Source organism: Phyllobates terribilis, unplaced genomic scaffold (assembly GCF_046119375.1).
Source record: "Phyllobates terribilis strain yellow unplaced genomic scaffold, ASM4611937v1 Scaffold_3__8_contigs__length_932513732, whole genome shotgun sequence".
Lineage (NCBI taxonomy): Eukaryota > Metazoa > Chordata > Amphibia > Anura > Dendrobatidae > Phyllobates > Phyllobates terribilis.
In genome coordinates, this window is record NW_027362763.1 from 741,665,632 (window position 1) to 741,682,751 (window position 17,120).

At 39.0% G+C, this 17,120-nt stretch overlaps 1 protein-coding gene across 3 annotated transcripts in view; it reads right to left on the reverse strand.

Moving 5' to 3' along the window:
- Positions 1-249: 249 nt before the first annotated feature.
- The window catches only part of WDPCP (WD repeat containing planar cell polarity effector), a 420,756-nt gene continuing 403,885 nt past the window's right edge, over positions 250-17,120 (reverse strand). For all 3 annotated transcript variants that reach the window (XM_073672146.1, XM_073672144.1, XM_073672145.1), the window contains exons 17-18: positions 6,684-6,706; positions 250-4,307 (exon numbers count right to left, since the gene is read on the reverse strand). In XM_073672146.1, coding sequence (XP_073528247.1) covers positions 4,260-4,307; positions 6,684-6,706 — 71 coding nt within the window. In that variant the 3' untranslated portion in view covers positions 250-4,259. The remainder of the gene's footprint in view (positions 4,308-6,683; positions 6,707-17,120) is intronic.

The following is a 17,120-nucleotide window of genomic DNA, read 5'->3' on the forward strand; positions in this document are numbered from 1 at the left end:
TAAAGTAGACATGTGGGAAATGTTATGTATTAACTATATTTTGTGACATATCTCTCTGATTTAAGGGCATGAAGATTCAAATTTTGAAAATTGTGACATTTTCTACATTTTTGCCAAATTTCCGATTTTTTCACAAATAAACGCAAGTGATATCGAAGAAATTTTACCACAATCATGAAGTACAATATGTCACGAAAAAACTAGAGAATCAGAATCAGGGGGATCCGGTGAAGCGTTCCAGAGTTATTACCTCATCAAGTGACAGTGGTCAGAATTGTAAAAATTGGCCTGGTCATTAAGTACATAATTGGCTCCGTCCTTAAGGGGATAAGGGTAGCTTCACAATATGTTGGTTTGTCTATGTGTTTAATTTCTCTTGCTACCCAATAGATTAAAATATTTTTACAGACAGCTACAGAAATCTTAGTTAAAAAGAATTTTTATTCTATACTGATCAAAATAAAAAAAAAGACAAGTAGGCTCAGTATAAAAACAAGTGGCACACTGAATATTGGTCATTTTACCAAAAAGAAAGTTTCCATAAGCGGACTTGTTGCATTTGTGTGTACATATGTCCATCAGTCGAGTATGTAGCAGTTTGTAAAAGTAGGGGGTTCACACAAACGTACGCCTTCACCCCACTTCCCTTGTACATGCCATAGATACCAATATGTGCTTGTAAATAACAATACAATGAAAATCAGAAAAATGTATACATTACTAAACTATGAATCCAACATCATAAGGCATCTGTAGTTGATTATGTAACAAATTTTTCTTAAAAGTACACTTTTTTTTTTCCAAACTGAAAGCCTCTTAACATGCAGGATAAATAGATTATAATATAACAGCGAGGGATTACAGATCACAGCCTGGTGTCATACTAATCCCTCACACAGACTATTACTTGTTACTGACATAAGCATGGCTAGGATTCAGAACAGAAGAGGAGAGATGACGTATGGCAGCATTATAAGAAACTCTAGAAATCTATTCTATGTTCCCTATTACATACACAATAACTAAAGGGGCATTTACACTGTGATAAACATGATTATTCCTACATTCATGACAATCGTACAGTCCAAACAGGCCACCGATCACCCGATGAACAAGCAAAACGCTCGTTAGTTGGGTGAATTGAACTTTTGGTTTGCACTAAAGATCATCGTCCTCGGCAGCACATTGTCCTGTGTAAACAGGTCCTACGCTGCTGAAAACATTGGCATCTTATGCGCACTGAAACATCACAGATTGTTCGATGCGTATTTGAAGCGCTGTCGGCCTATGTAAACACGCTATTAAAGGCCCGCCAACCAGCAAACATGTTGGTCGACATTTAACTTTGTGCATCGTAAAGTAAATATGGACCCTTTAATTTTGTATGGTTTTCTATAACCTGCATGATGCATAGATCGATCATGTAGATAGAACTCTCCAATGCTTAGATTTGCAATTTGTTTACAAATGGAGCACTATGGACTTCAAACTGACGCCTCGAAAGGGGTAATAAAAGACTTAAAAATTGGGTCACATGTTAAAAATTGAAAATCTAAGTGCAATGACCAAATTCTTTTCTTGGCTGATGGGAAAGAGAAGGATCAGAATCCAAATATAAGAGAAAAATGGAAAGCCCAGAATGAGAGGTGGCTAGGTGCTGCAGAGATGTGAAAAACACTTTTAAATATTCTACTAAGACTTTAGGATCCTTTGCAAGAGTGTGGAAAATGGTTGATAAAACCATGTCTCGTTCGGAAGGACCCAACAGCTCTGTACATTAAAGAGGTTGTCCACTACTTTAGCATTGATGATTCCTAGGATAGGTCATCAATGTCTGATCGGTCAGGGTCCAACGCCTGGCACCCCCGCCGATCAGCTGTTATCAGTGTCGGAAGCCACCAGCCTTAAGTACTCGCTTGCGGAGCTGGCCATCTTCTGACAGTGGCCGCCACAGGGTACTGCACATTCGCCTCCTATTCAAATCAATAGCAGGCGGATGTGCAGTACCCTGCTACGGCCACGATCAGAAACTGAGTACTTCCAGCCGGCGCCCACTGCCGCCGATAACAGCTAATCGGTGGGGGTGTTGGACCCTGACTAATCAGACATCAATTCTAAAGTAGTGGACAACCTATTTATTTGCAGAGGGCACTGTGTTACTCACTGCTTACCATGTGGTCATGCTACATAAAAATTGTACAATTGTGTAAAGGTTACCTTACAGTTTACAGCTCACTGTCAAAGGTGCCAGGAGTGGAAGTCTCTCTGATAATCTTATGGTTAGTGGACAATAGATGGAGAAGACACAAGTAATGACACTACAGAAGGTATTTAATACAAGACCCATAATACCTTGTGTGCACCCCTCCGTCAATGTTCCTCCCCTGCCTTCCTTACCCCTGGTACAAGTTGCATTATAGTCAGTGTTTGGACTAGTGACAGCCAAAGAACGTTAGATCAATCTCCAGCTGTCAGGTAATCAATGTTTCTGCACGTGTGACATCCAATGAAGCCACTCATGGTTGGACGTGCGGAGTGCCACTCAAGTATGGAGTACCAACTAAAGGTAATAATTATAATATCTCAGGATCTATCCATTTTTGTTAATAACTTTCCTAAAGGAATAATGTAATTGCCCCTTTCTTTCTTTGGACAACTCCTTGGCACTTGCTAATTCAAGAAATTCGGCAATTTCATAGATCTCAAGAAGGACATGCCAGAAGAACCTAACGTAAGAATCCCTCTTTTAGCAAAATGGCAACGGAATAGTAGAAGAAATAATTCTGCAGACGTTAAAGAGTATATTTCAGCCGAATATAATCTATACTTGAAAATAATCATACTTTTTCCTTTTCAGAAAAAATGGAACGAAGGGCCAAATAACTACAACACCATCTGTTTTTTTTTCTACAGCGATGCCTGATGCATAATCCTAATGTTTATAAGCTTATAAGAACCAACATAAGTCGAGCGATTATGCCGTAAGTACTATTTAATACAGACGTTCACACGAGCTACTTGCACACAATTCCACTAGATCATTTTATGAGCGCTCCCCTCACCTCGCTGACATTTATTGTCAGGAAACAAACTGATAGATTATACCTGGGCTCTGCCCCGTTGCTGGCCAACTTATTGTCAGAGCTATGAATAATTAAATCTTGTAAGATAGAGTTAGTCTATGATTTCATCCGTGCAGAATAGGACATATTTTAATGAGCAATGAGAGTCCCGCGTGTTACCGTACAAAATGGCTTTATTCTTCTCCGTGTTCGTTAACAAATAGACGCTAGTAAATTATTTTACAGGACACAGGCTCTCCAAGAAGATTCTCGTGTCAGTAAAAAATAGGTTTATCAGTCGTTTGCCTGCATAAAAAATGAAAACGATATCACGGCAAAAAAGGGAATAAAAAAAAAAACCCGTGCCATTTCTTTCATTTCACAGAATTGTATAATGGCAGGGAAAGGTTAACACTTATGCATAATTTCTTTTGGGAAGCCGGAGTAAGATCAAATTGGAATGCTGGATAAAAGGACTTTATATGTTTCTTAAAGGAAAAATAATGGTTATTTGAGCAAGATTATAGTTCTAGATTAGGAAAATTGAGAGCTTTCTTAGCAAAATGCTTCTGCCTGCGAACGGCTGCTCTTTCATGGAGGTATTCTAAAGGAAGATGTTATCTCTTAGTATCTCAATAGAATGCTTTTCACCGACTTAAGTGGAAGTCAAATCTGCATTACAAGGGTGGATTGCTAGAACAGAGATATAATTTGCAGGAAATGCAAAATATCTTATCAGGGTGATGGAGGCTTCCTTTTTTTTTTAAAGCACAGTTACATGTTAATGACATCAACATTTCTTCTTCATACAGTCATATGCAAGGCAGAAAACGACACTAAAAAGAAAACAAATATAATGTGAAAAAGATTTATATGCCACCTTGGTTTTACTTGTGTATGTTCAGTAAGAAACGTCTTAATTTTCCCTGCAGGTCATACTGCTGTGGATAAAATGAAATGTAGTAACAGTTTAAGAATTCCCAATAACTGGACCAAACATTGTATTAAAAATATTGCAAATTGGAAAATTAGCAGCAGAAACAAAAATGTAATGATATAAAATGAAATGTTACCCATCATATTTATTTATATAAAGTACAAAATGCATTAAATCGCCATACTCAATTACAAAAATGTATTGAAGGTGACAAATTATGATCTTGGGGAATTGTAATCTTGTGCTGTAGTCTTCTCCGATCACACTAAACCAAAATGTACCACTTTTAGGGAGCTTCCTCCAGTGTCCTAAAAAGTAAAATGGTGCATTACCGTAAGTTACACTACAGTAATAAGTATATTAAATTCAGCAATTCAAAACATAGAGTCAATAAAGTCAATATAGTCTCAGGGAATTTAACATTACAAGTGTAAAAGAGGTACATAGATGATGATGGAAACTCATGATCAGTATAGGAAATCTGCCCGGCTCAGTCATAACGCACCAATCACTAGTGTCATTCACATGTCCGCCGGTTTTTGCCTTCAAGTGCTGTGATTTTCACGGATAGCGCTTGTACCTGTGATAGGACATTCACGTGACAGTGATTTGCCCCTCTCAATGATTTTCACTTTTCTGTCCATGGAAAATTGCGGAGACATGTCCGATTTTGATATGAGGGTCGGCTCAAAATCAGCAATGCGAGTCAATGAGATTGTCTGAATGGAGAAAGTTTTAATTTTTTTAATTTGTCCATGTATGAGAAAATCACATGACACTCGGACCACACTCTGATCAGTATAACTGGTTCATTTTTCTTGGAGGTGGAAAAATCAGACGTGTGAATGAGGCTTAAGAAATACTCACAAACCAGCCAATTTAGGCAGGACCAGATGACCCCCTGATGTGTATATGGCCTCTTAAGTCTTCCCTGACAGATGAGGTTGGAGGAGAGAAGGAAACGTTTGGACACTGTCTATGCCGATCCTTTTGCTTTGAGGAGAAGTAACCCCTGACAGAGATGTAGGCGTATGGGAGAGTTGGGGGGATAGAGGTCTACCAAACGAATGTTTGCCTGACAGCAATCTCAAGAGTTTGGTCTACTTTAGAGTTCCGTCCCAAATATTAGCATTCTTACATTAACTTTCAATGATGAGATACATTTTCAATTTTCTGCACTTGCATGGCTGACAAAAGCCATAAATGTAACCAAAGCTTATGGGTCCAGCAAGACGAGGGCAGGGACTATGAAATTCAATGCAGCCTTATTGCAATGCAATTTAAGCAATTTTCAAGCAGAACTGATAATGCAATTCCAAAATCGCACTTAACTTTGAGACTTGTGTCGCATTGTGACATCACATCTAATGATTGTTTAACAACATGACTGTTGCAAAAAAACAAATTCTATTAGATCTTTGGTTGCAGTCTGCACGCAACCTTGCCCCCATAAACGTCTATGCAAGTTGAGTGTTAATCTGCAATATGTCTGCAATTTGACTATTTTTATAGCAAAATTGCTGGTCTTTGATGGCTGCACAAATTTTTTTGGGGGCTAGACAAAATTGTCTGAGAATTGCTTTAGAGAAACTGGTGTTGGCATAGAGCCATAGCCTTTGTATAATTATCAAGTATTTTACTATTATTTTTATGTTTTTTTTTCACAAATTCACAAATAATTTTATAATATGAATTTCCAAAATAAATCTGATGTTGGAGTCATCATTACAAAGACTATTTTCATCAATATTAATGGCACTTTTAAGGGCTACATGTTTTAATTTCCTCCAAATGTAAAATAAAATGGAATAAGAATTTCAAAATGATTTAAAAAAATAATGGTATCAATTATATATGCTCTAAATATGAGAATATATCAGTCAATGTAACTTTAGCTAGGGACTTAAAAGGGTATTCCCATCTCAAAGATCCTATCCCAATATGTAGTAGGTATAGTATTGATAATATTAGCTAATACCTCCAATTATAAATGTAGTTTAGTTCTTCTGATTCGCTATGTCGCTTACCCCTTGTGCAGGACATTGCAGTAGCTTAGGTATCCATGGATACAACCACTCATACAGTGACAGTTAGCTGTTAGTGGTTGTGATCATAGATACCTCAGCTACTGTAAAGCCCTGCACATGGGTAAGTGACATAGCGAATCAGAAGAACTAAACCTAATTTCTAATTGGAGGAATCTGCTAATATTATTATTATTACACCTTCTGCATATTGGGATAGGATCTTACAGAGGGGAATACCCCTTTAACTTACTTAATAGATTTTTGACCGCCCATCTCTATTTTATATAGTTCCTCAAATCTTAAAATGAATGTTAAAAAAGGAATCACTCATTTAATACCTTAAAATATAATATGTTCTTCATGAAAGAAAATCGAATGTCTCCATAAAACGTAATTTAAGATCAGTTCACTATGATACTAAATATTCTATAGTAGTTCCATTTATTTGGAGAGTGTTAGTTCACGCAAGGAAGAGTGTGGGAATTTCTGGTACTGTAAAACTCAGATCTGTACAATTCAATTGTGTTAATTCTCCATTGTTTGCACTGATTTCTGCAAGTCACATTCCAATAACAGAAAAGTCACCAAAATTGAATGTGTTTCCTAAGGAACTTAGCAAATGAATGCTAAATAATATGAAGATAAAGATAATCATACCTCTCTTCCCATATCCTCTTCCCCTATGAATGTAAAAACAATAGAATGGGTCAATGGCTAGTTTACAAAAAAACTAATTAAAAGATTCATACTGTAAAATGTATTTAAAAAGAGCATAAACTGCAAATTATGAGCAAAGCACTGAGATCTAAAAGTCAACTTTAGGAAAAAACAGACAGTACATAGAAATAAAATCAGCAGAAATAAAACATTTTTACTACTAAAAATTAGAGTCCTTGAACCCCACATCAAAATGTAAAAAGTATTAAAGTATAGATAAAGTGTAATAAATAATTGTATATCCTTATTATAGAATTACTATCTTCACTAAAAATGGCCTACACATAAAGAATTAAAGGATATTGCCAAATTTTTACGCTTTCTACATTTTTATGACTTTTTGCAGAATGAGCAAAATGAGAATTCACCAGTGAGCTTGTTCAGATAGAGTTTATAAAACGTATCTTTGTTTTCTTAGTTCCTCTCTGGTAATTTATAAACACAAAACTCAGCTCAATTTTCATTAGTCATAAATCAGCTGAGAGGAGCTCAGGAGAAGGAAGATAAGAGCTCACTAATAAGGTTCTCAGTTAACTCATTCGCTCATTCGATAGTCAGCAATAGACAGTGCAATACGAAGGCTAAAGATTCTCATAGTTTTGTAAAACCCAACTGCAAAAATGATTTTAAGGCAAAAATATATGCATCTTATTTACGTGCATTTAAGGAAAAAAATGCTACTGAAGGTTTAAATATTATTTAGGTGCAGTGTTGGCTGTAAATGTTCATAAACATATCTCTATCTATTGTACTTCTCAGTGAGTGACTCATTATTGAGTGTTAGGACATGTTTGAGTGTATTATGCAGCACAAGTAAAATTAACTTTATAAGAGCAATAAAAACAACATAAAAAAGCAATGGCGCATACAACGCTACTGTATCGCTCTCCGTCAAGAAAGACATTGTAAGAGTTAAATTAACCTCAGTACAGGTGTAATGTTTAGAAAGGTGAATGCAGAACAACCTTTTATCACACACTGGACCTCATCTTCATCCACCTCTGTTTCCTGTCTAACCTCTCTAACTCACTTCTCCCTCTTTCTGACCACAACCTACTTACATTCCTGTTCCCTCTCCTCTCCAGGTGCACAATCCCCACTCCACAAACTCGCACACCCTTGCAGAAATCTCAAACACCTTGTTCGACACTCACTCTCCGAATCCCTTCTCCCTCTAGCAAACATAAGTTCTTTACACAATGCAGATGCTGCTGCCGCTTTATATAACACAAAAGAGCAGCTCTCGAATCGGTCGTCCCCCTCACACATACCAAAGCTCGCACAATGAACAGGCAACCCTGGCACACCAGCCTGACTAAAAATCTGAGGCGGATTTCCAGGATTGCTGAGCAAAGATGGAAAACATCTCACTCTAACGAGCACTTCATCGCATTCAAACAGTCCCTCGCTACTTTCAAGTCCACACTCACTGCAGCAAAACAAACATACTTCTCATCTCTAATATGCTCCCTGTCTCACAACCCTAAACAGCAATTCAACACTTTCAATTCTCTCCTCCATTTCACCGCACCTCCCTCTCCTCTCATCTCAGCTGAAGACTCTGCCTCATTCTTCAAGCAGAAGATTGATAACATCAGATAAAGCTTTTGCCTAAAGTCCCAACAGAATCTATAAAAACACTAGTGCACGCCCTCATCATCTCCCGCCTCGACTACTGCAACCCCCTGCTTTGTGGCCTCCCCTCTAACACTGTCGCACCCCTTCAATCTATCCTGAACTCTGCTGCCCGACTAATCCACCTGCCACCTTGCTATTCCCTGGCATAATCTCTCTGTCAATTCCTTCACTGGCTCCTCATTGCCCAGAAACTGCAGTTCAAAACCCTAACCATGGCGTACAAAGCCATCCACAACCTGTCTCCTCCATACATCTGTGACCTAGTCTCCTGGTACTTACCTGCATGCAACCTCCGATCCTCACAAGATCTCCTGCTCTTCTCCCCTCTTATCTCTTCTTCCCACAATCGCATTCAAAATTTCTCCTGTGCATCCCCCCTACTCTGAAACTCTCTACCCCGACACATCAGACTCTCGCGCACCATGGAAACCTTCAAAAGGAACCTGAAGACCCACGTCTTCCGACAAGCCTACAACCTGCAGTAACCACCGCTCCACAACCAGCTCTACCCTCACCTACTGTATCCCTACCAATCCCTTGTAGACTGTGAGCTCTCGCGGACAGGGTCTTCTCTTCTCCTGTACCAGTCCGTGATTTGTATTGTTTAAGATTATTGTACTTGTTTTTTATTACGTATATCCCTTTTCACATGTAAAGCGTCATGGAATAAATTTAATTTAATAATAAATAATATTAATAATAATCTAAAAAAAACATACAAGACAATACACATAAAATATTCCAAAGCCTTTATAGATTTGATTAGGTACAATACTTGCTATATTCAGAAGCAAAACTTGTCCGGAGAGCTTGCTACTTCAGGAGAAATTTTGGTTCTGGTTTGATGAAGCCCGACAGACTAGGTAAAGCTCTAGTCTAGCAAGTAAGAAGGCAATTTGTAGTGTTTTTTTTCCTTTCTATGCTTAGTAGATGAGGAGCCTGTAATAACAAGCACTAAAGCTTTAACCCTGTGAAAACAAGTATCTATATTCAGCATGAAACGGAGCACAGCAACTGTTACTTCCGAAAATGCTGAAGTTGTAGAGTCTCGTAATCTCTCTAACTGTGTGATCTCATGCAGTCTCCTGATTGCTAATATACACTTTAGGCTATATTTACACATTCGCATGAAATGTCCGAGTGCTGCCCGAAATATTTTCGGACGGCACATGGACCTATAGAGTTTCATTGATCTCTTCCGACATCCGCTACAATCACGGTTCCGAGTGTGAGGTCAGTGATACTCAAAGAATGTCCTATTATCATCCAATTTTGATGATCAGAACAGGACATGGGTCTGTGTGTTGTCCAATAGAAAATCAGACAACACACCGACACTGCACACTAATGTGTGAATGCAGCTTTAGCCTGAAATGAACAGAGAGGAGTAATTTCTAAAGATGTCATAGATGTAAAGTAAGTGCCAGAACACCCACACGAGCGAGATACATGGGTATTATATATGGGAGTAATATGTTTTAGTCTTCAGGAGGATACAATTAAAGTACAGTTTTTACTAAGAGGTCTACTTGGGAATGATGCAAAAACAATGCCTTTATGTCTATAGAGGTGGTTGGCTGTAACTTAAAGGGAATCTGTCAGCAATACCTTTGCATGCCCAGTCCATTCCTCTAGTACTGAGAATTCAACATTTCAATTTATATGCAAATGAGGCTGTAGATCTGAAGCCACTGTCACTCCAGCTCTATTACCCGTCCGGTGCCGCCTCCTCCTGCATGACTGACGGCCTCTATGATGTGTGATTTCATGCAAAGGAGTTGTCAGTCAAGTGGGATAAGGCATAGCTAAGTGGGGAATAGAGCTGGAGTGACAGAGGCTTCAGATCTACAAATAGCTATCCATGCCTAATTTGCATATCAATTCAAACACTGATTTCTGAGTAACAGAGGAATGGGCTGGCCATGCAAAAGTATTGCTGCACTAATCTTTAAAATATTTAAATGCATATATCAATAATTTGGGGTGTGATACCTGCTGACAGATTCATTTTAAGGAGGACTTGCCACCTGTCTTATTTTATTCTGCAGCTCCCCTGAATAATCTGTTGGTTTTATAATTTTTAAATATGTTATACGTTCCCAGTGATATGGGCCTTTTTAATTAGGGCTAATTTTTATGATCTGTAGCAAGGGGGCGCTGCTTACTGGATTATCTGGAGGCGTGTCTTTAGGTTGCCCTGCATTTCTACCCTGTAAGCACCACCCTCTTGGTAAAAGTCGATAAAAATTAGCACAAAATAAAAAGGCTCATATTTATAAAATTGCCTGGCAGATTAAAAATTAAAAACTAACATACAGTGGGGAAAAAAAGTATTTAGTCAGCCACCAATTGTGCAAGTTCTCCCACTTAAAAATATGAGAGAGGCCTGTAATTGACATCATAGGTAGACCTCAACTATCAGAGACAAAATGAGAAAACAAATCCTGAAAATCACATTGTCTGATTTGGAAAGAAATTTTTTTCAAATTTTGGTGGAAAATAAGTATTTGGTCAATTACAAAAGTTCATCTCAATACTTTGTTATACATCATTTGTTGGCAATGACAGAGGTCAAACGTTTTCTGTAAGTCTTCACAAGGTTGGCACACACTGTTGATGGTATGTTGGCCCATTCCTCCATGCAGATCTGCTCTAGAGCAGTGATGTTTTGGGGCTGTCGCTGGGCAACATGGACTTTCAACTCCCTCCAAAAGTTTTCTATAGGGTTTAGATCTGGAGACTGGCTAGGCCACTCCAGGACCTTGAAATGCTTCTTATGAAGCAACTCCTTCATTGTCCTGGCGGTGTGCTTGAGATCATTGTCAAGCTGAAAGACTCAGCCACGTTTCATCTTCAATGCCCTTGATGATGGAAGGAGGTTTGCACTCAAAATTTCACGATACATGGCCCCATTCATTCTTTCATGTACACGAATCAGTCGTCCAGGTCCGTTGGCAGAGAAACAGCCCCAAAGCATGACGTTGCCACCCCCATAAATCACCGTAGATATGGTGTTCTTTGGATGCAACTCAGCATTCTTTCTCCTCCAAACACGCCGAGTTGTGTTTCTACCAAACAGTTCTACTTTGGTTTCATCTGACCATATAACATTCTCCCAATACTCTTCTGGATCATCCAAATGCTCTCCAGCAAACTTCAGACGGGCCCGGACATGTAATGGCTTAAGCAGGGGGACACGTCTGGCACTGTAGGATCTGAGTCCCTGGCGGCATAGTGTGTTACTGATGGTAGCCTGTGTAACGTTGGTCCCAGCTCTCTGCAGGTCATTCACTAGGTCCCCCCGTGTGGTTCTGGGATTTTTGCTCACCGTTCTTGAGATCATTTTGACCCCACTGGGTGAGATCTTGTGTGGAGCCCCAGATCGAGGGAGATTATCAGTGGTCTTGTATGTCTTCCATTGTCTAATTACAGCTCCCACAGTTGATTTCTTCACACCAAGCTGCTTGCCTATTGCAGATTCAGTCTTCCCAGCCTGGTGCAGGGCTACAATTTTGTTTCTGGTGTCCTCCGACAGCTCTTTAGTCTTCACCATAGTGGAGTTTGGAGTGTGACTCTTTGAGGTTGCGGACAGGTGATAACAAGTTCAAACAGGTGATAGTACTACAGGTAATGAGTGGAGGACAGAGAAGGCACTAAAGAAGTTACAGGTCTGTGAGAGGCAGAAATCTTGCTTGTTTGTAATTGACCAAATACTTATTTTCCACCAAAATTTGGAAACAATTTCTTTCCAAATCAGAGAATGTGATTTTCAGGATTTGTTTTCTCATTTTGTCTCTCATAGTTGAGGTCTACCTATGATGGCAATTACAGGCCTCTCTCATCTTTTTAAGTGGGAGAACTTGCACAATTGGTGGCTGACTAAATACTATTTTTCCCCACTGTACAATACTCAGGGGAGCAGCAAGAATAAAATAAGAGCAGAGCAAAAACTGGTCCCTTTTGAACTCAGGACATCTTCAAAGTGTAACCATTGCTTTAATATTTGTTTTCCATAAATCAATAGCACAAGTGAGGATAAGAAACTTTGCAACATATTTCATTAAGGAAATATGCTTCTTTTGCCTCCTGGAAGGATCATTCACTCTCAGTTCATTCGTAAAATCTGTCTTCATTGAAACCAGATTTGCAAGTGTAATTGTGATTTCAGGTACACTTGCAGCAGAATGTCTGTGTCTGCCTCTGCTCCTTCCAGTTCACCTCTCCATAGAGTTTTATGAGCAGCAAATGTCATCTCAACCCTCGGTGAATTGTAAATCTTAAGACAAATTTTTAACTGTGTATTAAATGAATGTTCAGTCCAGAAAGAAAAAGAAGGTTTCTTATATAAAGGTATATTACAAAGTCTCTTATCTTCACTTGCACTACTGATCTATGAAAAAAATTAAAATGATGGTTGTATCTTAAGGTCAACCCCCCCATACATACTGGATTATAGTTGATGGAACGATTATTCAACAACAAGAATGAACGATCATTTTAGCCAACCAATCACAGATTGTTATAGTATAAAATGAAATGTAGGTGTTTTTTCGTCCGAAAAATCTTTTGTTCAAAGAAATATTGTTTTTCCACGAAGGGTATTTCATTAAAAGAACATTCTCAAAAAGATTGTTTGTTCGTCACCCGGTGTCACTGAACAAGTTAGGCAAGAATGAACAACTAAAATGGTCAACGTGGACAAACACGTGTATGGTTGTGTTGATTATGACTATTCGTTAAACAACTGTTCAACCAGCATATGTAAATCTAATGTGTATGGCGGCTTTTACGCTACAGTTGAGAGTGATGCAAGGAGTAATAGATCTTTCAGGAAAGATTGTAACAGGCTACGTCTTCATCTTCCTCAGTTTATCTGTAATAAGTTGTTTAAAATGTTTTTTTGTTCAAGGAATCAGGCATTCTGGATGCCATAAAAATCTTTCGATAATGATTATAATAATTTTCAGATGAAAGAAACATACAGTACAGACCAAAAGTTTGGACACACCTTCTCATTTAAAGATTTTTCTGTATTTTCATGACTATGAAAATTGTACATTCACACTGAGGGCATCAAAACTATGAATTAACACATGTGGAATTATATACTTAACAAAAAAGTGTGAAACAACTGAAAATATGTCTTATATTCTAGGTTCTTCAAAGTAGCCACCTTTTGCTTTGCACACTCTTGGCATTCTCTTTATGAGCTTCAAGAGGTAGTCACCGGAAATGGTCTTCCAACAATCTTGAAGGAGTTCCCAGAGATGCTTAGCACTTGTTGGCCCTTTTGCCTTCACTCTGCGGTCCAGCTCACCCCAAACAATCTCGATTGGGTTCAGGTCTGGTGACTGTGGAGGCCAGGTCATCTGGCGTAGCACCCCATCACTCTCCTTCTTGGTCAAATAGCCCTTACACAGCCTGGAGGTGTGTTTGGGGTCATTGTTCTGTTGAAAAATAAATGAAGGTCCAACTAAACGCAAACCGGATGGAATAGCATGCCGCTGCAAGATGCTGTGGTAGCCATGCTGGTTCAGTATGCCTTCAATTTTGAATAAATCCCCAACAGTGTCACCAGCAAAGCACCCCCACACCATCACACCTCCTCCTCCATGCTTCATGGTGGGAACCAGGCATGTAGAGTCCATCCGTTCACCTTTTCTGCATCGCACAAAGACACGGTGGTTGGAACCAAAAATCTCAAATTTGGACTCATCAGACCAAAGCACAGATTTCTGCTGGTCTAATGTCCATTCCTTGTGTTCTTTAGCCCAAACAAGTCTCTTCTGCTTGTTGCCTGCAGTGGTTTCCTAGCAGCTATTTTACCATGAAGGCCTGCTGCACAAAGTCTCCTCTTAACAGTTCATAGAATCATAGAATGGTAGAGTTGGAAGGGACCTCCTGGGTCATCTGGTCCAACCCCCTGCTCAAAGCAGGATTCACTAGATCATCTCAGACAGATGTCTGTCCAGCCTCTGTTTGAAGACGTCCATTGAAGGGGAACTCACCACCTCTCGTGGCAGCCTGTTCCACTCATTAATCACCCTAACTGTCAAAAAGTTTTTTCTAATATCTAATCTGTGTCTCCTCCCATTTAGTTTCATCCCATTGCTTCTAGTCTTTCCTTGTGCAAATGAGAATAAAGATGATCCTTCTACAATGTGACAGCCCTTGACATATTTGTAGACAGCTATTAAGTCTCCTCTCAGTCTTCTTTTTTGCAAGCTAAACATTCCCAAATCCTGCAACCGTTCCTCATAGGACATGGTTTGCAGACCAGTCACCATTCTGGTCGCTCTTCTCTGAACTTGCTCCAGTTTGTCTATGTCTTTTTTAAAATGTGGTGCCCAAAACTGTACACAGTATTCCAGATGAGGTCTGACCAAAGAGGAGTAAAGACCGATAATGACTTCACGTGATCTAGACTGTATGCTTCTGTTAATACATCCCAGAATTGTATTTGCCTTTTTTGCTGCTGCATCACACTGTTGACTCATGTTCAGTCTATGATCTATTAGTATACCTAAGTCTTTTTCACATGTACTGTTGCTTAGCTCTATTCCTCCCATTCTGTATATGCTTTTTTCATTTTTATTGCCCAGATGTAGTACTTTGCATTTTTCCCTGTTAAAAACCATTCTGTTGGTTGCTGCCCACTGCTCCAGTTTATTTAGGTCTTTTTGAATCCTCTCTCTCTCTTCTCTAGTATTAGCTATCCCTCCTAGCTTTGTGTCATCAGCAAATTTAATCAGTTTACCCTCAATTCCTTCATCTAAATCATTGATAAAGATGTTGAACAATACAGGTCCCAGGACGGAGCCCTGTGGTACCCCACTTGAGACATTCATCCAGCTGGATGTGAAGCCATTTACAACCACCCTTTGAGTCCGATCACTAAGCCAGTTATGAATCCACCTAACAGTTGCCTGGTCCATTGCATACTTGGTCATTTTTTCAATAAGGATGGTGTGAGATACTTTGTCAAATGCTTTGCTGAAGTCAAGATATACTATATCTACAGCATTTCCCTGATCCACCCAGTCAGTGATTCTGTCATAGAAGGAAATTAAGTTAGTCTGACATGACTTGTTAGTTACAAACCCATGCTGACTCTGGTTAATCACTTCATTCTTATCCATGTACTTACATACATGTTGTTTAATAATTTGTTCAAAGATCTTTCCTGGTATAGAAGTCAGACTCACCGGCCTATAGTTCCCTGGGTCCACCTTCTTCCCCTTTTTGAAGATAGGAACAACATTTGCTCTTCTCCAGTCTTCTGGGACTTCTCCTGTTCTCCAAGAATTTTCAAAGATTATGGAGAGTGGTTCTAAAATTTCTTCTACGATCTCCTTCAGTACTCTGGGGTGTAATTCATCTGGACCTGGAGACTTGAACTCATTTATGTTAGCTAAATATTCCCTCACAATCTTTCTGTTTACAGATAACTTGGATTCCTCTATTCCTTTAAAAGGACAGTGAAGATCAGTTGATGTTACATTTTCTTTCTGAGAGAAAACAGATGCAAAATAGGAATTAAAAAGTTCGGCCTTCTCAACATCCTCTCTTACCATTTCTCCATTTTCATCCTGTAAAAATCCTATAGCATCTTTGACTTTTCTTTTACTTTTGACATACCCCCAAAATCCTTTTTTATTGCTTTTGACATCTCTTGCAAGCCTTAATTCATTGTCAGCTTTAGCTAACCTGATAAGTGCCCTGCAGGATCTGCAGACTGCATTATAATCTTCTTTAGATATGCCTCCCTCTTTCCATTTAATAAACATTTCTTTCTTTCTTTTTAGCATGTGTTTAAGTTCTGTGTTCATCCATCCTGGTTTCCTTAAATGCTTCCCATTCTTCCTACTTTTCGGGATTGTTAACGATTGTGCTTTGAGAATCTCATTTTTAAAAATTTCCCATCCTTCCTGGACATTTTTGTCCTTAAGGACATCCAGCCATTGGATCCCTCCTATTCTCTTTCTGAGTCTCTTAAAATCTGCCTTTCTAAAATCTAACCTTGAAGTCTGAGTCTTCACATGTCTTCCTCCTCTAGTTATCCAAAATTCTATAATAGCATGATCGCTGCCTCCTAGGGTCCCAGCCACCTTTACCTCCTCAACCATTTCCTCCCTGCTTATAAGGATTAGATCCAAAGTAGCAGATCCCCTTGTTTTCTCCCCTACCTTTTGGAAGATAAAGTTGTCAGCAAGAGAGGATAAGAATTTGCTTGACCTGTTAGTTTTACTTGAGAGAGATTCCCAACAAATGTCTGGATAGTTGAAATCTCCCATGACCACTACGTCATATTTTTTGGAGAACTTGGTCATTTGATACATAAAGAGTTCATCCATATCTTCAGCTTGCCCAGGTGGCCTGTAGTAAATGCCTACAATGGTGTCCTTTCCGTTGTTCTCTCCTTGTATTCTTACCCAAACAGTTTCCACAGAACTCCCAGTCTCTGAAGCTTCAATCTCTGTGCAGATATACGCTTTTCTAACATACAATGCAACACCTCCTCCTCGTTTATCAAGTCTGTTTCTTGCAAATAAGTTGTATCCTTTTAGCCTTTTATTCCAATCATGTGTATCGTCCCACCAAGTTTCAGTGATTCCAATGACATCATATTCCTTTTCCTGCATTAGTAGTTCCAATTCTCCTTGTTTGTTGCCCATGCTTTGTGCATTTGTATAAAAACATTTTAGTTTGTGATTGGTTTCTCTTCCTCCCATATTTTTA